The following is a 27,374-nucleotide window of genomic DNA, read 5'->3' as shown; positions in this document are numbered from 1 at the left end:
GGGAGGGAGCTCGCCAGCAGCTCAGTCGGCGGACGGTCACCCAGACGGTGCCTCGGTCGGTCGAGCGGCGGAGTCCCAAGGCGCACGCGCGCACGCCCCCGCGCCCCGCCTCTGCGCGCTTCCGTGTCCCACGACCCCGCGCCGCGCGCCGCGGGCTGCCGAGTGTGGCATGCGGGACTACGACGAGGTGACCGCCTTCCTGGGCGAGTGGGGGCCCTTCCAGCGCCTCATCTTCTTCCTGCTCAGCGCCAGCATCATCCCCAACGGCTTCAACGGCATGTCCGCCGTGTTCCTGACTGCGACCCCCGAGCACCGCTGCCGGGTGCCGGACTCCGCGAACCTGAGCAGCGCCTGGCGCAACCACAGTGCCCCGCTCCGGCTGCAGGACGGCCGCCAGGTGCCCCACAACTGCCGGCGCTACCGGCTCGCCGCGATCGCCAACTTCTCGGCGCTCGGGCTGGAGCCGGGGCGCGACGTGGACCTGGAGCAGCTGGAGCAGGAGGACTGCCTGGATGGCTGGGAGTTCAGCCAGGACGTCTACCTGTCCACCATCGTGACCGAGGTGGGTTCCAGCCCCGCGCTGGGACCGAGGGCCGGGGTGTGGGGAGGTCCTTCGCAGTCTTTGAGCTCACGCACTTCACCTGGGCAAAGTGCGCGCTGTTGTCACTCACATTCCCCCATCCCACTGCGCGCTGGTGATGATCATCCATCCTCCAGCCGGGTGGCTTGGGAACGCTTTGCGCGGTGACTTCCAGCCAGAGACGCCCTCTCACAGCAGAGTGTCAGACGGTCCATCTGTCCTGGTGGCCAGCTTGGGGAGGGAGCCAAGAAGGCACTGGCGGCCCAGCCAGCACGAGTTGCTCTAAGGCCCTGAGTGGTCAAAGGCCTCCTCTAGTTGGGATGAGAGTGTGGAGGAGCAGATCCAGGGCTTGGGACAAGGGTCCGTCGCCGTTTTTCTGCCAGCCTCTTGGCATCAAAATGCTCCCTTTCTTTCCCGAACTTTTAAAGTTAAGGGAAGCATGTGTATAAAACTGTTTCTTGCTCCCTTTTCCAGTTACTCTTTCCCCACCCACCCTCACCCCAAAATGACAGTCTGAGCATGCCCTCTAAGGAACTGTTTACTTTTTGCTGATAGTTGGTTATCAACCTGTTAGGATCCATGCATCTGAAGATCTGTTCAGAGTGACTTGTTGCCCAGAAATGTTGTCACAAAGCATACAGCTGTCGTTCCTAGACAGACAGGAGAAACCTGTCTCATTCCCCAGCCCCTTGGGGTTTTGTTCTGGGTGGCTTTGTCCCCTGGCGACCCCCACGTCACCAGAACTGAATGTATAACATGATGTTAATGGATGAGTGTGGATGTGCTTTGCCTCTTCCTAAGACACCGGCACTAACTGCTTGGAGTCTCAGCACAACTAAGCAAGCAGGGCAGTGAGAGAGCCCTCCTTGATGGGCACCAGGACTGCAGGGTCAGGGATTTGCAGATTAGAGACGGCTTCCCGAAAGAGGAGGCCTCTCCGTGAGTCTGGGGTGTTCAGCTCAGCAGATGCAAAGTCTCAAACAGCAACAAACGGCCTAGAAGGAAGGCAGAGTTCAGAGGGGGAGGGGAGGGCTGAAGGGGATCCCCACTGGGATCTCAAAACCAGTGACATGACATCATTCTAGTGTCCTGAGGTGTTGACAAGAGAGACACTGAATGGAGGTAGCTGGCTGTGCTTTGTGGCCCAAGATTCCAGGGAGAATCACAACTTTCTGTCATCACAGATCCTCAGCCCTAGCCTCGCAAGCAAGTCTGTCACCTTCCTGGAAGCCAGTGAGAGTTGTGAAAGCAGAGACTGTCCATCTCCTCTATACAGGAGTCCCTACAAATTCTGCTTCCAACTGCTCATGGAAGTCAGAAGAAGCTCATGGCACCTCTGGATTTTACCCGGACCCCTCGTATCCCTTGACTTACTCTCGTCATCTGTTCTTGTTTGACTGTCTTCATCCTGCCCTGGGCTGAGAGTAGTGGTGGTACTGATGAGCTCCTGCCAGAGGGGTCCTTAGCTTAAGTTGCTACCAGTGTCAGCTTTTTCATTTTTATATTTAGCCTGTGTATTTTACTGTCTTAGCGGTTTCATAAGAGCTGTGTGCCCTTTCACCTACTGACAGGTTGTCAGTCTTTGCTGGGAGGCCATATTAATACCTTACTTCGCCCTTTGTTTGGAGATGCTGGAATGCCTGACTTCACATTCAGAGCTGCTTGTTCCTCAAGCTGTCGCATTCACATTCTGACTCCGGTTTCTAAGGCCCATTTTCTTTTCCACTCAGACCTGGCGTGCTGACCACTGCAGCTAGTCCCCAGGTCGGCCCTCTGCCCCACATCATATGTAGAGGTACACTGATACTGAATTCTTAGCCGTTTTTTTTTCAACAGAAGATGAAAACTTCAGGTCTCCTGTGTGATTGTTGCCTCTTTTGAAATTAAAGTGTGTATGTGTAAGTACTAAAGTTGGTGTTGGATTTACATCTTTGCTTCTCCTGCAGGTCCTAACATGATGCTGGATACAGAGTGTGGGTACGCAGGAAAATTGTTGTTGAATGGATTAATGGATAACTTAAGAACTATTTTCTAACGTTTGAGAATTGAGGAAGAAAAGGATAATTTAATTCACAGCAGGGACATTTGAGAGTGGTTGAAAAGCACTGACTGAAATATTTTAAAGGAAATGTAATCTCCCATCCCAGGGACTGGGGCATGTGACAAGGGGTTGGGATTGGCGGAAAGAAGGGGACACTGTGAGATGAGATTGCTCTCCCACGTTTCAGGAACAGTTTGGTGGTCCACGTGCTTCTAGGCTGGCCCCTTCTCTGGCCCCTCAGTCATCCCTGGAGTTGGAGAGTCAGCCACCCCACCTTGCTGTGCTGCTCCAGTCCCCGAGTGCTTCTTGATTCAGGACTGCCCCCTCCTCTGAGAACCTGGGTGATTTCTTACACGGCCTGGGCCTCCTGCTTTTTGGTGTCTCCATAGCCCAGCCTGCAGCCAGAAAAGTTCCTTTAGAAACTTCTAGCCCTTGCACCCATGAGTTGGAGTCTGTTCAGCTAAGGCCTGACAATCCTCTTTGTCCCCTTGCCTTCTGCCTGTCTCTGCTTCCCAGAAGCCCCCTGCCCCAGCCCTTGGCAGCACAATGACTTTCTCCCTGTTGTCCTAGAAAGCTGCTTTCTCTGGACTAGCTTTTCTGTCAGCCTTATGCCATACACAGATAGTCTTGTAAGATAGGAGCGCCCCCACTGTTATCCACAAGCCACATCACCTGAAGGAAAGGCCACATCAAACTGGGAGGTGGGGCTGGGCTGACTCTAGGGTGGAGGGACAGACCTGGAGCTTGTGCCTCACCACGATGCCCTTGCTTATCCCTGCGTTTGTAGCTCTGGAAAGCCAAAGAAGACCCTTGTTGGGTCCCCTGAGGCCCCCTGGTGCATGCGGTCCTAGCAGACCCACGTGGCCCTGAGTGAACAGACTGAGCCCCTCTCTAGATGGCTGAGAACCCACACTCTGGGTCAAAGTTCTCACAGTTGACGCAGGGAAGGGGCTGAGGAAGCAAAGAAAATCTAGAGATCAAAGTTCAGGGTTCATCTGGGCTTTGGATAGCCACGCCCAAAGAATACTATGATGTTGAAGATTCACAGCCCTTTTTTTCATCTGTTTGCTCACTCACCTATCTACCAAACAGCTACTGAGCCTCACCTGTGCAGGGCACTGCCAAGCATTATAGTGGTTATGATAGCAGATACTTCTCCTTGCCAGCCATGGGGCAAGGATTTGTCATTAATTGCAGCAGGAAGCCGAACTAAATGTGTATAGGAGTACGTGGCATTCAGCAGCAAGTGATTCTTACCAGTGTATTTGACCATTGAAGCAGTCAGGCTAGGTACATCTCAGGGAAGAGCTTCTGCCCTATGGGCACAGATGCTGTATCTTTTTCCTTCTAGCCAACTCACAGGCAAGAACATTTAGTTCTAGGTAAGAACATTTAGAATCTATTTCCTATAACCAAGAAGCAGCACCAATTACATACTACATACAAGAGACACACTTCTTTCGCTTAAAAATTTTAGCAACTCTATTGAGGTATAAGTGACATAAACTGTACATAGCTAAGTGTGGAAAATGAAAACTTTCATGCAAATGAAAGGCTCATTTCTTACCAGGAAGGATAGCAAGTCTAGGCCCCATGCCAGGATCGCTCCCAGGTTTTTTCAGGTTGGGTCCTCAGACACTCCCCTTTCACAGCTCATCCGGCAGAAGGCTCACGATCTTAGACTCAGGACCTGAATTTTTTTTTTAATATATTTTTTATTGATTTTTTTACAGAGAGGAAGGGAGAGTGATAGAGAGTTAGAAACATCAATGAGAGAGAAACATTGATCAGTTGTCTCCTGCACCCCCCCCCCCCCCCCCCACCAGGGATGTGCCGGCAACCAAGGCACATGCCCCTGGCCAGAATCGAACCTGGGACCCTTCAGTCCACAGGCCGACGCTCTATCCACTGAGCCAAACCGGTTAGGGCAGGACCTGAATCTTAAATCCACACCTTTAGTCCTAACACTGATACCAGTTATTAACAGCCAGTAGAGCCCATCCAATGCACCGAGTGGAGGCATCAATGAGCTGGTCTGGAGCTGCTTTAGTCATGGCTGGGGAGCCAGGAGCTCAGTGTAGGAACACTGGGTTCCTCTGTGCATATCATCCCACCCCTTCTCATCCCACCCTTCCTAAGGAGGATTCAGGCCAAATCCTAAGTCCACTGCAGACCAGTTGACAGGTGAGTGGATAGGTTGGCAGGTGCCTGCCCCTGTGTTCATTTTTTGAGACCTATTACCTGTCCTGACCCTACACATAGTCGTCCTCCTCCCCGTCCCCCCATGTGACCAGTAGGAAGTGTTAGCCCATGTTTGCTTTTGGAAGGCCCAAGCCAGGCCCTGAGAATTGTCAAGAATTGTTAGTGGTGGATTGAAAGCTCAATTACTCCAGGGAGTTACACACTTGCCCAGAATAAGGACAGGTTGAACCAAGTGGCAGCTGTGGGAGCTGGAGACATGATCTGGGGACCTATCCCAACATGAGCATCAGTCACCTTGTCTCCTTGCCAGTCCAGATTTCTCTAAAAGCCTATATTGGGAGACCTGACATGGGTTGGGGGGACTATCACCCCAGAACTCACTGCAGAAGCCCCTGTGGATTCCTAGTGTAGCTCAGCTATATTATTCCCTAACCCTCACAAGAGACCTGTTGAGAAACAGCTACTGGTCTTTATTTTTTCATCTCTGTTGCTACAAACGTAATGTGTGCTAGCTGGGAGTAGATCCCATCGCATTCAAGAGCAGCAGCAGCCACGACCTGGCCCCTGAAGCTCTGCCTTGCACCCTACCTAATACCAAAGGCCAGCACCCATCACCGAGTCCCTCAGCTCTCTTCCCTGTCACTCCATCCTGACTTTAGCAGCCATGTCTGGACGGGGATATCTGGGTACTAGCACCACTAAGGCTGTAGATGAGGAAGGCTGCCATAACCCAAGCATTCAAGCCTTAGTGTTTTGAAATTCTGGCCTCCTGCTAGCCTGGAGTTCCTCTAGATGTAGGAATTGGAGACCCCCAATTCTGCCCTGGGTTAGGGGCCACCACCCCATTCTCAGCCCATCCAAAGTGCCAGAGTGGAGAGCCAGCTATGTGGCTGAGCCATCCTTATCAATAGCAGCAGGGATTTTCTTGTCCAGCCTGGGGCTGCCCTCCTACCCCTCTAAGGGGCCCAGAGGCTACGTGCACACATTGCCCAGCAGAGCAGAGAAGTAGACTTGTTTTCCCTCCTCACTTAGCCTAGAAGAGATGCTTTGTTCTTAGGAGCCACGCATTCCCACTGCTTCTCTGTGTTGCTGGGGAGACTGCAGACTCCATGGAGGGCAGGCCAGCAGCCTGGCGTCAGGCAAGCAAGAATGCCCTGGCAGGTGGCCTGCTTGGTTACTGCAGAGCGCCATCTCTCTGTTCTGGGAAACATTTTCCTGGGAACCACCAAGCTTCCTGTTTTGGCTTTTCTTCCTCGTTTTTGGCTCCTTGTTAGGCTGGAGAAACCTCACATCTGAGTATTCAGCCGCTTCCCCAAGCCTGCAGACCTCTTTTTATGGTAACCATAGACAAAACTCCATATTGGGTGCTGGGAAACTCAAGCCATGTAGCCTGTTACCTACCCAACCCTTGTTTTACAAAAGACGAAAGTAAGGTACAATGAGGAGGGAAATCTTGTCTGAGATTGGAGAACCAGTTAACAGTAGACTAGAAGCTAAACCCCAGCTTCTTGACATCCAGCTCAGAGCTCTTGGCTGTAATTAGGCCTAGTGTTAATGCAGCATCAGGGATCCCAGCTCTAAATATCACCAGAAGGTCCCAGAAGTCATTGGCCCAGGGTGGGTGGGGACCTGAGCAGAGCTGAAGGAACAGGTTCACATGGTGCGTTTCAGGCCCCCTGGCCTCGGTTCCTTGCCAGATGCCTTGACCCTTAGAGCCCCAGAGCCCTGCTCAGAACCACTCCTGTACCATCCTGCCAATGACCCAAACCCCACTGAAAGGGTTCCCTGCCCGTCCACAGCCCTGGGCTCGGCCCAGATTCTTCAAAGTGACCATGAGAGGCCTTGCCTTCTCTTGGATTAGAACATGGGCAGAGAACTTTCTCCCTGCTGCTCCCTTCCTCAAATTAGAAGCAAAAACAATGGGGCTAAAAGCTATGAAAAACCAGACGGGGAGGAAGCCCAGTCTCCATGTGAGGGGAGCCTCCTCCCTGCCTTGCTGCCCAGATCATTTCATTGCTGCCTCAACGGACTCACACCCACATAGTCATCTAAACAGAGTGCAGGAATACAGGATGTTCTGATTTCATTTTCCAAGAAAGTTTAAATTTAAAACATTTTTAACAGAAGTGAGTGATACATCCCTTTGCTCCTCTTACAGTGGAACCTGGTGTGTGAGGACGACTGGAAGGCCCCGCTCACGGTCTCCTTGTTTTTCGTGGGTGTGCTGATAGGCTCCTTCATTTCGGGGCAGCTCTCAGACAGGTAAGGTGGGTGTCTGTCTCCTGCAGTGGTAGGGGACCCCAGCACTGAGCAAGGAGTGTGTGTGTGCCTGGCCCATGACTTCAAGTGGCAGTGTTCTTTTAGCCCAGGGCCTTGCATTTTAAAAGAAAGGGAAGCCTGACCTATAGTACAGACACCACACCAAGTAAAGAGAGCCAACAACCTCCTCTCCCTAACTCTTGCCAAACAAAACAACCTGAGGTGAGTGTATCCATGCAGGATCAGCTGGATTTGACCAGGAAATATGCCATGATTTTTTTCTGCACTAGTCTGGCTGTCCCTCCCTAGGTGAGCATGACTCTTTCATGTTCCCAAGCATGGGAGAGGTAGACAACACACACACACAGACACACACACACACACACACACACACACACACACACACTACATTGTAGATCTTTAGGCATACCATGGATGGCTGTTGCCATATTCCCAAAACCACCGCTCTCTCCACAAGGTAAGAGGAGATCTCAGTAGCCAGTAGGTACGTGATGGGCAGAACCTGTGTCCACAGGACTGATGCCCCTTAGCTAAGAAGCCTGTGGTTATGGCACTTACTTCACAACAGGCAGAAAATGTGCTATTTTCACCTGTAAGCAGATTAATTATGGAATTCCAAGGCTGTTAACTCAAGGTCCATTCATGACTTAGGGCAGTGATGGCGAACCTTTTGAGCTCGGTATGTCAGCATTTTGAAAAACCCTAACTTAACTCTGGTGCTGTGTCACATATAGAAATTTTTTGATATTTGCAACCATAGCAAAACAAAGACTTATATTTTTGATATTTATTTTATATATTTAAATGCCATTTAACAAAGAAAAATCAACCAAAAAAATGAGTTCGCATGTCAGAGATATCATAGGTTCGCCATCACTGACTTAGGGAGTTCATGTACTCTTGACATTATAGGCAAAATTTTAGAGATTGTACGTGAGCATTTAGAGAGGTCCGGAGTTTCTGTGAAGTTCTCAGAGGGATCTGTTATATTATCTCCCTACCCCGGAGCTGTGGGGTCTGTTGGAGAAGTCCACGGCAACAAGAGTGGCCTTCAGCAAGGTCCTTGGCTGCACTGTGTCACCCAGTGGAGAGGAGTCCCGGCATCGTCCCAGCTGGTTGGGTTCTCTAATAGAGAAGTTCAGGATTAGAATGTCATCCTATATAATATGCAAATTGACCATCACTTCAACACACAAGATGGCCGCCCCCATGTGGTCAAAGATGGCCACCCCCATGTGCACACAAGATGGCCAGCAGGGGAGGGCAGTTGGGGAGGACCAGGCCAGCAGGGGAGGGCAGTTGGGGGCGACCAGGCCTGCAGGGGAGGGCAGTTAGGGGCAATCAGGCTGGCAGGGGAGTGTTAGGGGGTGATCAGGCTGGCAGGCAGAAGCAGTTAGGGGCAATCAGGTAGGCAGGCAGGCAAGCGGTTGGGAGCCAGCAGTCCTGGATTGTGAGAGGGATGTCCGACTGCCCATTTAGGCCCAATCCCAGTGGGGTCCCAGATTGTAGAGGGTGCAGGCTGGGCTGAGGGACACACAACTCCCCACCCGTGCACGAATTTTGTGCACCAGGCCTCTAGTGTTACACAAGAACAAAGCCATTTTATCCTGTAGCACTGATTCAGGGTGATATTTTGGCATGTTTACACCTATGTATTATTGTCCTTAACTGAGGAGTCTTTACTCATGAAAAATACATGCATTTCTCACTAGATTTGTCTTTTCCAGAGTATCATCCAGCAATTTAAAAAAAGGGACAAATTCCAGTAGTCACTAGAGAGCATTAAGAGTTAAGTAGGCCATCACCATTGACTGGTGATTCTAGACAAGCCATAGACACTTGTCCTTTTGGGGGAAGGGCCTATGCTCCCCCAGATCCTTTATCTAGCAACAAGCATCAGCTGATTACTGATATATATTTAACAAACACATGGAACTTAATATGTGCCAGACACTCTTATAAGCCCTGTACCGAGTAAACAATAATAATGATTTAATCTTCATAACCCTGTGAAGTAGGAAGTATCAGTATTCTCATCTTACAGATGGGGAAAATAAAACCCAGAGAAGTTCAGTGACTTGCCCCAGTGTCACACAGCCAGCAAGTGGCAGAGCTAGGATTTGGGTCCAGATAGTCTTGATCCTCTATGTTGCATGGGCCCTGCTCTTCTGGAACTTGCCTTTTAGCAAGGCAGAATGTCTTAAACAACTAATTGAGGGGAGCACTTGTTATTCTCAGTGGTAGTAAGTGATACAGAGGAGATGTGCAGATGCTAAGAGAGAATCTGACAGAGGGGGCCAGGAGAGGGGGCCCTGAGGAGGCAAAGCATGCACTGGGAGTTGAAAGATGAGTAGAAATTAGCCAGCTAAGGGAATAGAGGGAGGAAAAAGCATTCTGGGTGCAAGAGAGCAGCATGAACTTAAGCCTAGACTAAAGAAAAGGCATAATAGCATTTGTTAGGAACTGGAAAAAAGTCCTCTGTGATGGAGATGTGGAGAGTGGATAGAGACGAGCAGTGAGGCAGGCAGAGGCCCAGGCAGAAGAGCAGATGGGAGTGGCAGGTGGTAGTTAGGAGCTTGGACTTTAGTCGTAGAGCATTGGGGAGCCATTGAGAGTGTTTTAAAGCTGGAGTGTGACATAATCAGATTTGCAATTTTTAAAAGATTATGTGATAAACTTTGTGGAGAAAGTTTTGAAGGAGGAAACAAGAGAGGGATTGTAGAGAGACTAAGTAAGAGGTTATCACAATAATTTATGCAGGAGATGGTGTGGCTTGGACTAGACTCCAGGTGGTATAAATGGGGAGGAGTGGTAGGAGGTAAAGCCAAGAGGACTTGACTATGGGTTGGATGCGGGAAATGAGGAGAGGAAGGTTTCTGGTCTACACAACCGGAGAGATGACAATACCCTTCTCTAAGACAAATAACTCTGGAAGAGGGGACGATGGTGAGTTCCATTTGAGCATACTGAATGTGGGGTGATTGTGAGACTCCTAAGTGGAGGAATTAAGTATGCAGTTGGAAATATGGATATAGTGCTCCATGAGAGGTTTGGGCTGGAAAAGCACATTTGGGAATTAACAGCTCATAGAACCCTCATCACAGCCCCAAACATGGATGAGATTGCCTGGCGGGAATGTAGAGTGAGAAGAGGGGACTGAGCTTAGAGGGCCTCCAAGTGGGAAATACCCTCTTTCTGAGTTGAGTGGCAGCCGAGACTCAGAGTAATTACTTTGATATAGACAGGGAGAAGGTACCCCAAGCTCAGAGTTGAAACACAGTGCATTTTTCTGGATCAACTGTATCATGGGTTGGGTAGTTCTTTGTGGGATAGCCTAAAAACCTGATGGCCGTGTAACATCCTGATTACCTAAGGAAAGTGTTTAAGTTCCAAAGGATTGTCCAAGTGAACAGAAATAAAACATTAATGAGTATGGAAAAAAAACAAACACTAATGAGTATGTTAAGGACAACATTAATCTTTAGAAGTGCTAGTAGTGTTTTTCAAAACTTTAAAAAAAAATTGTCAGCAGACTTCTTTTAAGTAGGAACATTTGAGTCCAGTAAATGAAACAACTAGAAGTATGGCTGTTCTCGTTGTAGCCCCTACCATCAGCCCTCAGCACCACCCCCACGGGAGGCCCAGGGCTCTGTGGAGTGGACAGTTTCTCTTCTCATTACCTCTAAGTCAACCAGTTCAAAACCTAAGTCATACAAATTACCTAAGTGCAATAGATTCATTACCCCAACTTGTCTAGGATACCAGTAGTAACTTTTTATGTAGGACAAAGGTTTAACCTTCATGAATAAGTAAGGCTGAAATTCAAGAGCAATACAATAATCTTGGGGACAGAGACATAGAAGCATCGAACAGACCGTCAAACCTCAGAGGGAAGGCAGGGGAGGGTGAGAGGGGAGGTAAGAGATCAACCAGAGGACTTGTATGCATGCATATAAGCATAACCAATGGACACAGACAGTAGGCCGGTGAAGGCATGTGCTGGGGGGTGGGAGTGGCCGGGGAGAGGTCAATGGGGGTGGGGGGCAGAGGGAGGAGCATAAGTAATACTTTAAACAATAAAGAATTTAAATTTTTAAAAAATCTTGGATTGTCAAAGCCTTTTATCTGACATTGAGTTAGTTTTATGTGCATGAATTATGAGAGGCACAACCCTGGGAAGAAGTAGACTGGTATTTCCTGGTTTTGTAGGCACGTATATGTTTGATGTTTTGTTGACATATTTTATTTATTTTACTTTTTTGTTGACATACGTTAAAAGTGAGTGTTTCTGGGCCCAACCCGGACTGCCAAGGGGCTGGTACTATGACAGGGTTCCCTGGATCTTTCTCTTTCCCATCATCCCAGGGAGCCCTTGGGTGGGGAAGGCAGGGAAGGCAGGGAAGGCAGGGATAGAGGTTACAGCTCTGCCTGCAGGAAGGGGCTGCCCTTGGACAGCATGGAGGGTGCTCTGTAAAAGAAAGGCCAGAAGGCGGTGGGGGAAACAAAGTCTCCTTCTAATGTCAGGTTTTCCCCACCTTCACACTACTGACATTTTGAGCCAGAGGATTCTTTGTTCTGGGGGGCTATCCTGGGCTTTTTAGGATGTCTAGATCAGTGATTCCCAAAGTGGGCGCTACCGCCCCCTGGTGGGCGCTGCAGCGATCAGGGCGGGCAGTGATGGCCACAGGTGCATTTGGGGGCATATATCTTTCTGTTTAATTGCTATTAAATTTTTTTAAAACATTAATTTCCAGGGGGCGCTGAGTAATATTTTTTTCTGGAAAGGGGGCGGAAGGCCAAATAAGTTTGGGAACCACTGGTCTAGATCATCTCCGGCTTCTGTCTACTACTATATGCCAGTAGCACTAGCCACCCCCTCAAAAACAAGCAAATAAAACAACCCCATCGCAGTAAGTAGAAGCACCAGCTCTTCAGTGTGGCTGCAAGGCCTGTGCAGTGTAGGTCCTGCCCACCCTGCAGTCTCCTGGTGAGCAGCTGACTTCAGCCACAGTTGTGTGTTCTCCTCTTAACCACCCTGCCCCTGGGGCCTTCCTTGACCTTGCAGGCTAATTCAGAGTCCCTGGTTTACATTACCTTGGTTCCTTGTGCCTTTCCTTCAGAAATTGCTAAATAGCCCTAGCTGGTTTGGCTCAGTGGATGGAGCGCTGGCCTTTGGACTGAAAGGTCTCAGGATTGATTCCGGTCAGGGCACATACCCGGGTTGCAATCCCCTGTAGGGGGCATGCAGGAGGCAGCCAATCAGTGATTCTCTCTCATCATTGATGTTTCTATGTCTCTCTCCCTATCTCTTCCTCACTGATATAAATATATATATATATATATTTTAAAAATTGCTAAGTAAAAGGTGTTCTCATGTAATTAATGGTCTCTTTGCTATAGTGTGAGTATCATTGGAAGCTTGGTCCCTATCCTTACTCCCCCTTGTCAACAAGTACTTTTCTTTAGGGCCTCATCTCAATGTCCCATCCTCAGGCAGACCTTCCCTGAATGCCTCCAAACCCAGCCCCTACCCCCAGTCCAGGGTAGGCTCCTTTGGTGTACACTTGAGGACCTGGGTGCTGATCCTTCAGTGCACCTATCTTAGTGTGTAACTGTACTTTCAGTAATGTGTTTATTTGACTAAAATGTGATCACTGCAAAGTTGGGTAGCTCACTTGGTTGAGCATTGTCCTGTGCACCAAAAAGGTGGTAGGTTCGATTCCAGTCAGGGCACATACCTAGGTTGTGGGTTCTATCCCAGGTTGGGACACATACGAGAGGCAACCGTTTGATGTTTCTCTCTCACATCGATGTTTCTCTCTCCCTTCCTCTCTCTCTAAAAAGTGATCACTGTCTATTTCACTACCTATCCTATATAATAAAAGGCTAATATACAAATTGAGTGAACGGCAGAATGACCGCCGCTATGACATGCACTGACCACCAGGGCGCAGATGCTCAATGCAGGAGCTGCTCCCTGGTGGTCAGCATAGCAGTGGTGGCGGGAGCCTCTCCCACCTCTGTGACAGCGCTAAGGATGTCCGATTGACAGCTTAGACAGGGAGTGGGCCTAAGCTGTCAGTCGGACATCCCCTGAGGGTTCCAGGACTGCGAGAGGGCGCAGGCTGGGCTGAGGGTGCCCCCCCCCCCCCCGCACGAATTTCGTGCACCAGGTCTCTAGTAAACTATAAGCTCCTTGAGGGCAGAAACAGCATCTTTTTTTAAAAATAAGCATCTTTTTGGGGGGCCACCCTGGTGCCCAGGCTGTGGAGGGGGGGAGGATAACAGCATAGGGACTGGGAGACTGGTACCCTAGCAGTACTGTCCACCACCTGTCCCTGAATGGTCCTGGAGAAAGCCCCTCTTGGTGGAGCCCCTTCCTACTGCCTTCTCCCTGCTGGTTCTGTCACTCCGCTTTCTTTCCCAGGTTTGGTCGGAAGAACGTGCTGTTTGTGACCATGGCCATGCAGACAGGCTTCAGCTTCCTGCAGATCTTCTCCAGGAACTTTGAGATGTTTGCCGTGCTGTTTGTCCTTGTAGGCATGGGCCAGATCTCCAACTATGTGGCAGCATTTGTCCTGGGTATGGCCATCAAGTTGGAGTTGAGTACTTGATCCTGTGTTTCACCATCATCTCACCACCCACTTTCTGGAGACATCCGTGATGTCCCTCAAGGGGAAGTGGTCTCTGGCAACACCAACCAGGGCTTCTTGGAGAACCCAGTTTGTAGGCAGGGAATCTGAGTCCACCAAGTACCTAGCCTTGGGTCCCCAGCAGCATGTAGCCTACCTGCTGTATGCCAGTTCTCTTCTGGCCTCTGAGGAGTGGCTCCTTGGTTTTATTAGGACTTGATGGCCATTTCACTATACCCCACCCCAGATCCTCCATCCAACAAAAAGGGCCTGCCACTGCCCAGGGCTGAGGTAGCTAAGGAAAGAAGGAAGCATGACATGAGGAACAAAGGCCAAGGAAGAAATGGCCTCCTGCAAAACACTGGCAGTGAAGTTGACTAGCAAGAATGAATTGATAGGATCAGGCTTTAGTCATGTGACCTTTGGGTTTTAATTAAGAATTCACACTGCGGGGCTTTTGCCTGTTCTCACTGAAAAGTTACCAGTCTCACTGTTTGGAGGAATCTAACTCTAGCTTATTGGTCTCAGTTGTACTGTTGAAAGGATTATTTCTTTCTCTTCACACTTAACAGAATATTTTTTCCTTAAAGGATAGCAGTCAGCCTGTGCAGCCTTAGTAATGACTTCCCCTTTATGAATTCTTCCTCCTGTGAGGGTTACATTTTGAGGCCTAATGTGGCATCTTTGGCATATGGCTTCAGGAAGTGATGACATTTTCATGAGAGAACTGTCACTGAGAGGCCACAATGAGGCACGCCCAGCAGATAGTCAGACCAGGCTGGTTTCAGAATCCCATCCCTCACGAGGGCTGAGAAACTTAGAAATAATTCTGGCGGCTTTCTTGTCTTTATGTTGACAAGAGAAGATGATACAAGAGAAGATTAATAAGGAAATAACCTAAATTAAAATGCTAACATGACTCCTCCCTTGCTTTGAATAGGAACAGAAATTCTTGGCAAGTCCATTCGTATTATATTCTCTACGTTAGGAGTGTGCATATTTTATGCAATTGGCTACATGCTGCTGCCACTGTTCGGTTACTTCATCAGAGACTGGCGGATGCTGCTGCTGGCGCTGACACTGCCGGGGCTGCTGTGCGCAGTGCTTTGGTGGTGAGTATGCCCAGGGTAAACACCCACAGGGGATCTTCCGTCTTCCATCTGGCCTTCACTAAGGGGCAGCAGCAACCCATAAATCCCTTTTGGGCTCCCAGAGACAGGAAGTGTAAATTACAGTCAAATTTTGTTCTCACCCAAGTTGTTGGGGTTGCGGGGAGGGGCAGAATTGTCTCCCTTTTCAAAACTTCAGTTCTTTTTTTTTTTTTTTAATATATGTTATTGATTTTTTACAGAGAGGAAGGGAGAGGGATAGAGAGTTAGAAACATCGATGAGAGAGAAACATCGATCAGCTGCCTCCTGCACACTCCCCACTGGGGATGTGCCCGCAACCAAGGTACATGCCCTTGACCGGAATCAAACCTGGGACCCTTGAGTCCGCAGGCCGACGCTCTATCCACTGAGCCAAACCGGTCAGGGCAAAACTTCAGTTCTTGACCTCACAACCCTTTCGTGCTGATACATCAATATGGCAAAAGCCACTCGCCGGCCACACACAAAGGAGAGAACTCGGGTCAGCTTACCACTAAATCTCCCTAAACCTGTTGTTAATAGCTCAGGAAGTTGTGCTGTGAATATCTTCATGGTTTTTTGTTGTGTTTTTTTTTGCTTTTGTTGCTGGTGGAAAGGACAACTAGCACACTTTTAAAACATATACAAGGTGCCATCAAGTGTGCTGATGTTGCTAAGGGTGTGAACATGCTCACAGAATTCCAATCACAGGGGACTGAAGAGGTCGGAAACTATTGTTGATTTGGATAAACGAAAAGCAGAAAGCCGTTACCTGCTGACAATATTTAGGAGACAGTGATATGTGAAAAGTGAAGATGCTGCACACCTACTTCCTGAAAGATGCCCATGGAACTCGTGCTGAAAGTGACTCGATGAAGGCTAGTAGGGTGTGGTTCCATCAATTCAAGAAGTATTTATAGATTAAACAGTACACATAAGAAAGGTTAAAACACAGACTCATTTAGGGATTTGGAATGGATTCATTCCATTTACATTATTTCTAGTGGGGGAAAATGATTCAGTTTTCCAACAAATCCCATCTCAAACAGCTTTCCAAAATGAATTAAGTTCAAGAACCAAGGTTCCACTGTATTTGTAAGTTACTTTAGAATGTTTTCTCCACACTCAGAAAAGCCAAAGACAAAACAAAATCCCAAGGCATCAGTGGACTTGTTCTCAGCCCTGTGCTGGGTTATTCAGAGTTCAGGGAGAGGAAGGAGCAGCATCTTCCCTGAGAGATGAGCATCTTCTCTGTGAGATGACAGGGTCCTCCCTGACCTCCAGGAAGTTATCCAACTACAGACTAGATGGCTAAGGCCCTGCTTCTGGCTGTGTTGCCACCAAGGCTTCATGACACAGACACTGGGAGAAGAGGAAGAGCAATGGAAGTGAGAGTTCCCAGGGTGGCCACACAGAAGAAGCCAGGCTCCATCTGAGCCTCTAACAGAGAGGAGTTGGACAGGCCGAGGGGAGGCCATTCCTTACCAAAGGAGGGAACACAGCAGAGGGGCTGAGGCGGGAATCGCCCCTTGCAGGTGGGGATGTTGAGGGCACTGCCCCACATGTTGCAAACATTCCAGAGCATTTGGGAAAGGATACAGAGCTCAGCATGGGTCCTGGTCCTGACCCAAGGGCTGGGGCTACCTGCTGAGGTAGAAATTAAGATCCACATACTCTCAAAGCACCCAGATGCCTTAGTAAGTGTAGGTAGAGAGTCTGACAAGTCAATTGGGTGAATCAGGTGGAGATGAGGAAAAACTAGAAGCTAAGAGGCCAGCGTAGAAACTTCTGTGGGTGCCAGGAACAAGCAGAGGAGTACAGGTGGGCAAGGAGCTGGGCTGCGCTGAGCTCACACACAAGCCAGGCTTCCGGAGCCCAACTTGCCTGGTCTCCTTAATGTCCAGCAGGTGGCACCACTGCTCCTCAGAAATGGAGATGGCCAGCCAGTGGAGGCATCCCGTCATGGTGAGCAGGCCCCTCCAAATTTTGTGCTCTCCAGTGTACTCAAAAGCTCACACGTCAGGTCATTATTGGGTGTGGCATAGATGGTCACTTTGCTTTTGACTTGGAAACACCAAATATTCCCCAAACCTAGCTCTGGTTCTGAGGCCCCATTTCCCACCTGGACCCCATTTTACATCTTGTCTGTTAAGCAGGAATGCCTCAGTGAGATTGCTTCTTGTACTTCAGGTTCATCCCCGAGTCCCCCCGATGGCTCATCTCTCAGGGACGATTTAAAGAGGCAGAGGTGATCATCCACAGGGCTGCCAAAATCAATGGGATTGTTGCACCCTCAGCCATCTTTGAACCAAGCGAGGTAAGCCCTGTATGGGAGCTGGTGGGAGGGTCTCCGTGCCATGGTTTGAGGGCAGCATTACAAAGGCCAGAAGCTCAGTCAAGTCAGTGTGATTCATTGGTTGAGTGTCGACCTATGAACCAGGAAGTCACAGTTCGATTCCTGGTCAGTGCACATGCCCAGATTGTGGGTTTAGTCCCCACTAGGAGTTCTGCAGGAGGGAGCTGATCAGTGATTCTCGCTCATCATTAATCTTTCTCTCTCTCTCCCTTCCTCTCTGAAATCAATAAAAATATATTAAAAAGCCCTAGCAGGTTTGGCTCAGTGGATAGAGCATAGGCCTGCAGACTGAAGGGTCCAGGTTCGATTCCAGTCAAGGGCACATGCCTGGGTTATGGGCTCAATCCCCAGTAGGAGGCATGCAGAAGGCAGCCGATCAATGATTCCCTCTCATTGATGTTTCTATCTCTCTCCTCCCTTCCTCCCTGAAATCAATAAAAATATATTAAATAAAAATATATATATTAAAAAAATACAAAAGACCAGAGGCTCTCCCTTCACACAGGAGCCCTGCCCTCTCCCTGCCTATGCCCCAGGTGCCCAGGCAGGCCCTATTAAATTTCAGAAGCGGAGCCCAGCCGGTGTGGCTCAGTGGTTGAGCATCGACTTATGAATCAGAAGGTCACGGTTTGATTCCTAGTCAGGGCACATGCCTGGGTTGTGGGTTCAATCCCCAGTGTCCAGGAGGCAGCCAATCAATGATTCTCTCTCATCATTGATGTTTCTCTTTCTCCCTCTCCCTTTCTCTCTGAAACAATAAAAATGAAAAATTTCAGAAGCTGAGAAGAAGGTGCTAACTGCCTAACCCTCTTCACCTTTCTTGTGGAAATTAGGTTTTCATACTTTATACACTTCTTTTCTAGGCAATCATATAATCTTACCATTACTTTTAACCATAAGCACTCTTTATGAGTAAGGGGCTAAGTAGTCTTCAATCGTAAAAAAAATAATACAGTTTGTAAAATATGAAGCAAACACAGTTTTGGAGTTAGAAGTGCTCAGTCTCCTCCTGTGGTTAGTTGTTGCATGACCCTGGAGCCAGGTCCTTTTTGGTGTCGGACCCTTTCTTTGCCCCACCCCACCTCCCAGCAAACCCTGTTCTCATGCCGTGAGTAACCTCCTGGCCCTGCCTGATTCCCGGGTCTCGCTTCTTCCTATTCTCCCAGAGCTTCCACCCTCTGCAGCAGGCAGTTCTCTTCAGTCTCGTGACAGTGAGAAGAGGTCAGACGTTGTAGTTGCTGGCTGCTACAGTTCTGGAATGTGTGTCTGATCTGACAGGAAGATAGGGGACCAGCTGTGAGACTCATGCTGAAGTGTGTGGAAAGCATGTGAGAGACACTCGGGCCTCGAAGATGCCGAGTGGGGGTTTGGGAAAGAGACCAGTTCTACGCAGCAGAGAAGCTGCTGCCGCGTGCCTCCCCCCCCCTCCCTGCCAGCCCGGCCAGCCTCACAGCGAGTGACAACAGCCGCTCCCTCCAGCACAGTTGGAAAGGGCTCCTCCGATGCGCAGAGGGCAGGGCAGGAGTGGGTGGCAGAGAGGGCTTTTCAGAGAAGCGGCTTTGGTGGCTTTTCAGTGAGGGGTCAGTTTGGGCGAACCCATAGTCCCACTGGCATCCTTGAGGAAATGAGGCTATTCAGGGGATCCATTAAGTCTAAAGTTGACCTTGTGTTGAACTGCTAACTCTGGGAAAACAAGCTCCAAAAGCTGGGTTTGCTTAAGAAAGAAACATCAGTGTGTTTAGACGTGTGGTTTATGAATGTCCTTGGCTATGCTGAATTTCATAGGAAGTCACTCTGGGTGAAGCCGAGGTCAATTTTCCTGTTTTTCTATCTGAAATGTTTTTGTTTTTGGAAGTAGACCAGAGACTACATGGTATGAAGTCTCAAAACATTAATTCTTCTAAAATAGCAGATCAGTAAACTGCACAGCCAGTTTCTCTCTCTGACCCAGAGGGCAGGGATCCAGTCTTGGGGAGGAATGCTTAGAGGCCTGCCTGGAATGTGGCCACTGACTGGGGTGGTGCTACCGTGGGCTTGGGTCTGCCTTGGCCCTCGGGGACTGGCCACTTATTTTCCCTCCTCATTCTTGACACTAATGTGGTACTGACAAGGCCAGGGGAAGCCTTGTGCTGCCCAAGATGCAGTCACTACATCTACTCTTCTTTTTAAGAAAGAAACAAAACCCTCCCCAACTCAGAGAGGAAGATGCAGGGGTTTCAGGTATGCTGTTGGATCTCTGAATCTCCAGCCTTCTCTCCCTCCTATATTCTTTTTTTTTTTTTTTTTTTCAGTAAGGATCATATTTTATTCATTTTAAGTCTTTGGGGATTAATAGAGTGTCTGGCAGAACTTCATCACTGTAATAGTATTTCCTCCTATATTCTTGTCATTTTGTCCCTGCAGCTACAAGACCTCAGTTCCCAGAAGCCGCAGTCCCACAGCATTCTGGATCTGCTCCGAACCCGGAACATCCGAATGGTCACCATCATGTCCATAATTCTGTGGTGCGTGAGACTGTTTGAGGCTTCCATGTGACGCCTCTGCAGTGGCTGTCATGCCTCTCTCATTGGCAAATGTGGTTTAGACCAAAACTGAAAGGCCATGTCATCAGAAAGTAAAAGGGATGTGTCTTGACATCAAAGAATGAGCATGTCACAATTCTTTTTTTTTTTTACATATTTCTTTTTTTTAAGATATTTTATTTTATTTTTTTGTTAATCCTCACCCAAGGATATTTCTCCATTGATTTTTTTTAGAGAAAGTGGAAGGGAGAGGGAGAGACAGAGAGAGAAACATCGATGTGAGAGGGACACATCGATGATTGCCTCCGACATGTGCCCCAACCAGGGCCAGGGCCAGGGATCAAGTCTGCAATCAAGGTACGTGCCCTTGACCAGAATTGGACCCGGGGCCCTTCATTCCGAGGGTCGGCGCTCTATCCACTGAGCAAAACCGGCTCGGGCATGATTCTTGATGGAATCTCAGAAAAGGAAATGGAAACTGTTGTGGGGGGTTTGGGGGGAAATATAGGACCTTTGAGGATCACTCCAGGTGGTGGGCAAATCCTTGCTCACTCTGGGTCCCAGTTAAGTTGTTCCTGTCCCTTGTGCCCCACGCAGTCAAGACACATCCCTTTTACTTTCTGATGACATGGCCTTTCAGTTTTGGTCTAAGGAAGACAGGGCAGGCCTTCAGGAAGGCGCTAAGTGAAGACGCCATGCTCTTGCAGTCACAGAGGCTGCTGAGTACCTTCTGGAAGTCTGTGTGGAAGCAGGATCCCTCCTTCTGGGATGTTTGGAGAGTGTCCTAGAAGCAGGGCTCCTTACCAGTTCCTTCTGATGAGGCATTTCACCAAGTGTGTCAGGAAGGGAGTTGAGTTGGAGAGCATTTGCCCAGCCACAGACACTTAGGGTTAGAGGCACCACCTGATCCTGCTGGGTGAGGAAGGCAGACTTCACCTCAGTCTAAACTACGAGTCAGCCAGTCTTTGGGCAGCCAGCCATTTTGCTCCCTAGAGATGATGAGTCACCCATTTCCAAGAAATAGCCCAGGCTCCCTCAGGGCAGTGCCCCGCCCGGGATCGGCCTCAGACAGTGCCAGCATTCAGTGTGTGCCACAGACTTGCCAGTCGCCCCCACTGTTCACCTGGCACTCCTCCGGCTCTGGGTTTCCCAGGAACTCTTGCTCCTGCCCCTTTCCCTGGTTGCACCAGCTGTGGTTTCACCCCTGCAGATGAGCCCAGTCTAACCCTAAAGGTCCAGTCTGACAGAATGTCCTGGGGACAGGGACACCGGGTGGGGGTGCGGCCTGCAGATGAGAGCCCCCCTGGCCCCGCCATCAGCAGCTCCCTCTCCTCCTGGAGTAGGTGGTGTTGTGTTCACTGCCTCTGACCAGCCTCCTCCTGGCTGGTTGCCACAGGGGGTCTGCTCTGGCTCTTTCTCCAAATGCTTTACCGTGTTTGATCTTATCCTTCCAGTCCCTCTCCCACCCCTCTCGCTGTCTGCTTCCTCTCACTCCCCAGCTCCTCTGTAGCTGCTGGGTTTGGGGAGGTTCAGAGAGTCAGGAAGTTGGCTTAGTGAGAGCTTCAGCTTAGGGTTTCTACCGCCACAGGCAGGTTACAGATGGGTTTGTCTTTTCTTTTTTTTCTTTTTTGTTTCTTTCTTCCTTTCTTTTTTTTTTACCAAGTAAATCTGTCTGAATTGTATGTCTTTTTGCTGTTTGGGATCTTCTGAAAATGCACTGGGCCAGAGACTGGGTTCAATCTGCTGCCCTCCCCTAAGGGTCGTTGTGAATTTCCTGCATTAGTTGCACTCGGAAGGTCCTCTGTTGGAGGCCCCAGGTGGCTGCTGCTCCTCCAGCTTTCTTCTGTGCTCTGTTGCAGGATGACCATAGCAGTGGGCTATTTCGGGCTCTCCCTGGACACCCCTAACTTGCATGGCGACGCCTATGTGAACTGCTTCCTATCGGCAGTGGTGGAAGTCCCCGCGTACGTGCTGGCCTGGCTGCTGCTGCGGCACCTGCCCCGCCGCTACTCCATGGCCACCGCCCTCTTCCTGGGCGGCAGTGTCCTCCTCTTCGTACAGCTGGTGCCCCCAGGTAGGGAGCTTGTGCGTCTGCATCTGGGGTCTTTGCTGAGCCACTCAGCCTCTACCAGGCTGTCTCCCCCAACTCATGAGGGGATTAAAATAATGCCACCACCACTCACCTGCATATCTGCATTCTTGGCCAAAAAATCAAGAGAAAGTGTCTCCTGAGACCCAACACTCCTCATGGCCTGGGCTTGTGTGGAGTGGGCAGAGCAACCAGGTGGGGCTGGTGGTTAGTTTTACTCTCAACTCAAGTTAGTGTGTGCACATTTGTTTTTCTCTGTGGGGAAGCATGAGACTTGGTTGGAAGGCTTATAAGGAGGATAGTCCAAGAAAAGGGAAGTGTGTGGAAGGCCTCCTGCTCTGTTTGTCGGAATTCTGACTTAGGGGAGTGTCGAAGGCGGCACCCCTAATTATTCCTTGACATTTCCAAACAAGTCTGTGCATGTGCAGATCCCTGGGTGTTTACTGGAATCCTTATGCTTAACCCCTGAATGCCCTTGCCTAGAAGACAATGCAAACACATGTGTCCTCCCAAGATTACTCACCCTATTGATTGTATCTGAAGATAAAAACTCTAATAAAAGGCTAATGAGTTAGGTAATTGAGGCTGCCTGGTTGCTATAGCCGGGCTGTCCCTTAGCCTTTCTTTCACAGCAAACGTTGTGCAGGAATAATCCATCCATCTGTCACTCAGGGTCTGCTGGCCAGCCCCATCATTTCTCTGCAGAGTAAGAGGGAGGAAAGACAGCCATCCCCATTACTCTTTAACCTGGCCCTTAGTCATTTATTTATCCAACAAGTAGATAGGGGCACTGTGCTGGGGCAGGGATGCAGAAGAAAACAACTTGGGCAGAGCCCAGGCCCTCCTGCAGCTCACACTCTAGTTGAGAAAACAGGCAAACAAGTAAATAAAGGCTTAATATAGTGCAGACTGTGTTACCTTTATAATAACAAGCAAGGACTGTGGAGAGCTAGTTTATACAGAGTGGTCACAGACAGTTGAAAGAAACATAGATGAAGTGATGGAGAAAGCCATGAAAAATTCTAGGAACGGAGCATTGCAGGCTGAAGAAACAGCAGAGGCATAGACCCTGAGGAGGGACCAAGCCTGGCATGTTTGAGGAGAGAAGAAGAGCTGGAAAAAGACAGAGAGGGAAAAAGGAGGGGCCAGATCATAGGCCGTTAGCAGGGTCTGATTCTTAAAACCGTCTTGGTATCCCGCAGATGGAGGAGACAGCCCTTTTCAAAGAACAGTTCATGGACTCCCTGTGGTACCTAGAGTGTCAGAGTACCCAGGCCTCTGGGGATCGTTTGTGGGTCCCCGAGGCTGGCAGTACTGCACAGGGACAGCCCCGACTGTGACATGGCAGGGGAGCCCAGGAGTGCGTGTACAGGTTCGCCCAAGCTCAGGGCGACCCACAGGCCACTCACAGCGTCTTCTCATTGGCACAGCGAGCAGGATAGATGGGAGGGTCCTTTCTGAGGGTGTGTGGGTCTGAGAATTGTTGAGGTCTGAGTAGAATGAAAGCATGAAATGAGTTAGACATGAGCTTCCCATTCACCCAGAAGCCAGTGGTTATACTTCCACAGCGCCTGCAGCATGAGGTTCTGGACGCAGCTGACCCCTCAACAGGTGCGTGTTTGATGACTTCTGGCCTGGAAAGCAAGTTTGTTCGGAATGTTGAGGGGCTCATTCTCGTCGTCTTCACACAGAGGGGAAGGGCAGGCACTCAAACAGCTGCAGGTCCAGCTTCCTCTCCGTAGTAACAGTTTGGAGGGATCTCTTGGCTGTAGCCCCTCATCCCACAATAGGAAGATATAGAAACTGCCAGCCCCACAGAAAAGGGAGAAAGTATGTTTGTTTCAGACAACAAACAAAACAACAAAACCTGGAACTCTCAACAGCAGTGTACCTTGGGTTGGTGCCTTCTCCTACCTTCTTCCCTTTGTCTCCCCAGACTTGTATTATTTGTCCACCGTCCTGGTGATGGTGGGCAAGTTTGGAGTCACTGCTGCCTTTTCCATGGTCTACGTGTACACAGCCGAGCTGTACCCCACAGTGGTCAGAAATATGGGCGTGGGAATCAGCTCCATGGCGTCCCGCCTGGGCAGCATCCTGTCTCCCTACTTCATTTACCTTGGTAAGTCCCCTGGGCCGAGGGCACACGGGAGCGATGGGGCGGAAGCACTGGTAAGCTGGAATGCGAGCTGAAGATGGCTTGCTAAGGGAAAACACACAGCAAATGGGACCCATCTAATCCTGGATCTGCGCCTGGAGAAGGTTCCTGTCCAGGTGCGTGTGCTGTGGAGAGGCACTGGCTTGTAGCTAAGCCTGAAATTGCTGAGAAAAGTAGGGAGTTTTGTTCCTGTTTTAGCTTCCCATCAGAAAACAGAATCCCCCTATCCTAAGAAACTACAGAGTGGCTTAGGGAGCCAGTATTCTTAATTGGAGAATCTCTTCTTGGAATCCGAATTTAAAAGGAACAGGAGAGGGAAAGATGTCCATTCAAGAGGGCTGATGAACTGAGAATGTGTGCGGGTTGGAGCATGTGACACGGTGGTTGAATTCTGTATGAAGATGCGCCTCATGCCATTTTCTGTAGCAGGGCACCATTTGTCTCTTCCTCAAAATCATTTTCTCTTGGCAGCTGCTTTCCCCTGAGCATCCCTGCTGGCACATCTTTGGGGAGGAGTGCGCCCACCTTGAGAGTACCCATTACGCTAGGTGAACATGCTCCATAGATCTGACAAGCAGAAACATCTTGCTTGACCTGTAGGCAAATTGGATGGGTTGTAACACATCTGGAAAGGTGGGGGAGCTATTCCTGTCCCTGGACGAGTATCTTGCATTTTTTGGAAACCCAGCATTTAGAAATAGGAATCATAATCATCATGGCTCCCCTTCCCTGCACCATGAGGCATTCCTGGACCTCTGGGCATGCCAGTGCCAACTCTGGGTTCTGACCTGTCTAGGTGCCAGACCCCATTCTGGCAGCTCAGACTACGGCTGAGGGGGCAGGTGATCCCCGTTAGAGCTCAAAGGGATAGAGGGGACCAAGTCTAACTGCACCCTGGCTTGGGACTCTGTCTGCTTTGCCCTAGGTGCCTACGACCGCTTCCTGCCCTACATTCTCATGGGAAGTCTGACCATCCTGACAGCCATCCTCACCTTGTTCCTCCCAGAGAGCTTCGGCATCCCCCTCCCAGACACCATTGACCAGATGCTAAGAGTGAAAGGGTAAGGAGGCCTCCTTCTTCACCGTGTTGGCACACTGGGCCTGCGCCTGGCAGAGAGTTCCCCGGGAGGTCTCACCAGCGCCATGGACTGGTTTAGAGGGTTAGAGATGGCAAGGAGATTACGTTCCGTCCTCTGTGGCCTGACAAGATCACCATGTCACCATGTCCATCTCCACAGCAACAGCGGCTCTGGGATATAGTACAGAAACGAGGAGTACCTTGCAGAATCTGCTGTACGATTTCTTTTTTCCCCTTTAGCGAGACATACTCAGTTCTAGGTTTGTTTTGTTTATTAGTTTTGAGACTGGTGGACATCTTTTTAAGATTTGTTACTAACACTTGTTTTGCTTGTTTTGACAGAATAAAATACAGGCAAACTCCAAGCCACACAAGGATGTTAAAAGATGATGAAGAAAGCCCCACAGTCCTTAAAAGCACAGCCTTCTAACAACCTCTAGTGAGTGAGAAAGTGAAGAGGAAAGACTGGTCTTGTCAGAAACTGTGTAGACGCTGAGTCCTTCAGCGACAGGGTCTTTGCTGTTCATTCCGTTGACCCTTTGTCTGACATGCTCGCGGATGGGCACCTGGGCTCAGAGGCTGCGTGTGGTCCTAGAGCGCCACCTTCCCTCCAGCGACACCGTGGCTACTGACAGACAACTTCAGAGAAGTCCTAACATATGATGGACGGAGCACTTCCTAAGAAGTGGACTAGAACCATTGGGATTTGGAAGAATATAAGAGGCATCTGCTAAATTTACATTTTAATTCCAGACTTCCTGAAAAGGCCTCCTAATAAAACTGGAGGTCTAAATCCCACCCTCTAAATATTTTCTTCGATTCCCTCTAATGGTGCACTTTAGAGGGAAAAAGATCATTTCAGCCCTGGCTGGTGGTTAGAGCATCAGCCCACGTACCGAAGGGTCCTGGGTTCCATTCCTGGTCCAGGGCACGTACCTGGGTTGCAGATTCAATCCCCAGCCCTGGTCGGGTTACTTGAGGGAGGCAACCAGTCCATGTGTCTCTCTCACATCGATGTTTCTCCCTCTCCTTCTCTCCCTTTCACTCTCTAAAAATAAATGGAAAAAATATCTCGGTTGAGGATTAACAACAACAAAAAGAAATCATTTTACAGGGAGTTGGATTTCTCACACTTCCTCAGTTACAAAGGTTATTAACTGGGATTATTGCTTCCTGAGGGCAGGAGAGCTGGGTGTGGGGAAATTACAGGTAATTAACATGAGGGGATGTAGAGGTAAAGAACACAGGCAAGGCATGAACCTGAGCTCTTGGGCCACTCAGTGTGATTACTGGGCAGACTTGTTTACATCTGATCAAACACCGGGCTGGTCCAGGCCCATAATGGACGCATCTTGGAACCCACTATTGTTTTCATGCCATATGCGTCAAACCTCCTACCTGTTATGATGTCCATGTATGAAGGAAGTGTATCAGTGAGAAAGAGAAATGAGCAAACTTGTCTCTTCTCTTAAAACCGTAATATGGGTTTTGTGTGTTGTTATGTCTTTTTCTCATTACGTTATTTGCTCTTCAGAAAAGACTTAGGAAAGACTGGTTCCTTAGCCTCTTGGTTTGTGTCTTTTTTTTTTCAACCCAGAATCACTCTGGCAAAGGTCTGCAGTTGCCACTTGTGCAAGGCCTTCCCACTAGCACTCCTGAGTGTCGTACGGGTGTCATTGTGGGGGTTCCTTTTGTGATGCCAAATCATGGGGGAAATTACAAAGAAGAAAGTTCAGTCGTGTTCACAGTCTTTCAGAGCTGCTCACTTCAGTCATATGACATTGGGAGAGATTTTGTGTTCCATGTAATTGTCCTCTCTTCTGATTGTTACTGTGGTATTCCTGCAGCATATGCTTCACCTGGTTAAAAAACAACATTTTTGGGAAAGCTACTGACGTGCCTTGGAAAATGAAGATGTTTTAATAAATAAAATAATTTTTTAAGTAATAGCAACTCTCCACAACCTTTATTTCCACAATTTGGTGAGCCATACCACGCCACTGCCTGACTTTTCTGTGTCACCTTGGCCTAATTCTCGCAGTGGTTTGTGATGAGCCTCTGGAGCTGAGACTTAATCCCTGTGTGCTAGAAACCTTCCCTCTACTGACTGTGCACTGAGCCAGCCGTCTTACACTGGTGTCTTAGCCTGGCTTCCCCTAAAAGCAGAGCCCGAGCCCGGCCAGCGTGGCTCAGTGGTTGAGCGTCAACCTAAGAACCAGGAGGTCACAGTTTGATTCCTGGTCAGATCACATGCCTGGGTTGCGGGCTCAATCCCCCCTGTGGGGCATGCTGGAAGCAGCCAATCAATGAT

At 49.3% G+C, this 27,374-nt stretch overlaps 1 protein-coding gene across 1 annotated transcript; it reads left to right on the top strand.

Moving 5' to 3' along the window:
• The first annotated feature begins 25 nt into the window (after window positions 1-25).
• On the top strand, window positions 26-27,010 carry SLC22A5 (solute carrier family 22 member 5). Its single transcript, XM_070415034.1, has 10 exons — window positions 26-562; window positions 6,982-7,085; window positions 13,531-13,685; window positions 14,676-14,847; window positions 17,054-17,180; window positions 19,623-19,723; window positions 21,601-21,815; window positions 23,767-23,949; window positions 24,911-25,046; window positions 25,406-27,010. The coding sequence occupies exons 1-10, from the start codon at window positions 170-172 to the stop codon at window positions 25,491-25,493; spliced, it is 1,674 nt and encodes a 557-aa protein (XP_070271135.1). The 5' UTR covers window positions 26-169; the 3' UTR covers window positions 25,494-27,010.
• The last annotated feature ends 364 nt before the right edge of the window (window positions 27,011-27,374 follow it).

Source organism: Myotis yumanensis, unplaced genomic scaffold (genome assembly GCF_028538775.1).
Source record: "Myotis yumanensis isolate MYYU_CA2020_CCGP unplaced genomic scaffold, mMyoYum1.0.hap1 SCAF_5, whole genome shotgun sequence".
Classification (NCBI taxonomy): domain Eukaryota; kingdom Metazoa; phylum Chordata; class Mammalia; order Chiroptera; family Vespertilionidae; genus Myotis; species Myotis yumanensis.
This window is presented reverse-complemented; position numbering and strand designations above follow the sequence as displayed.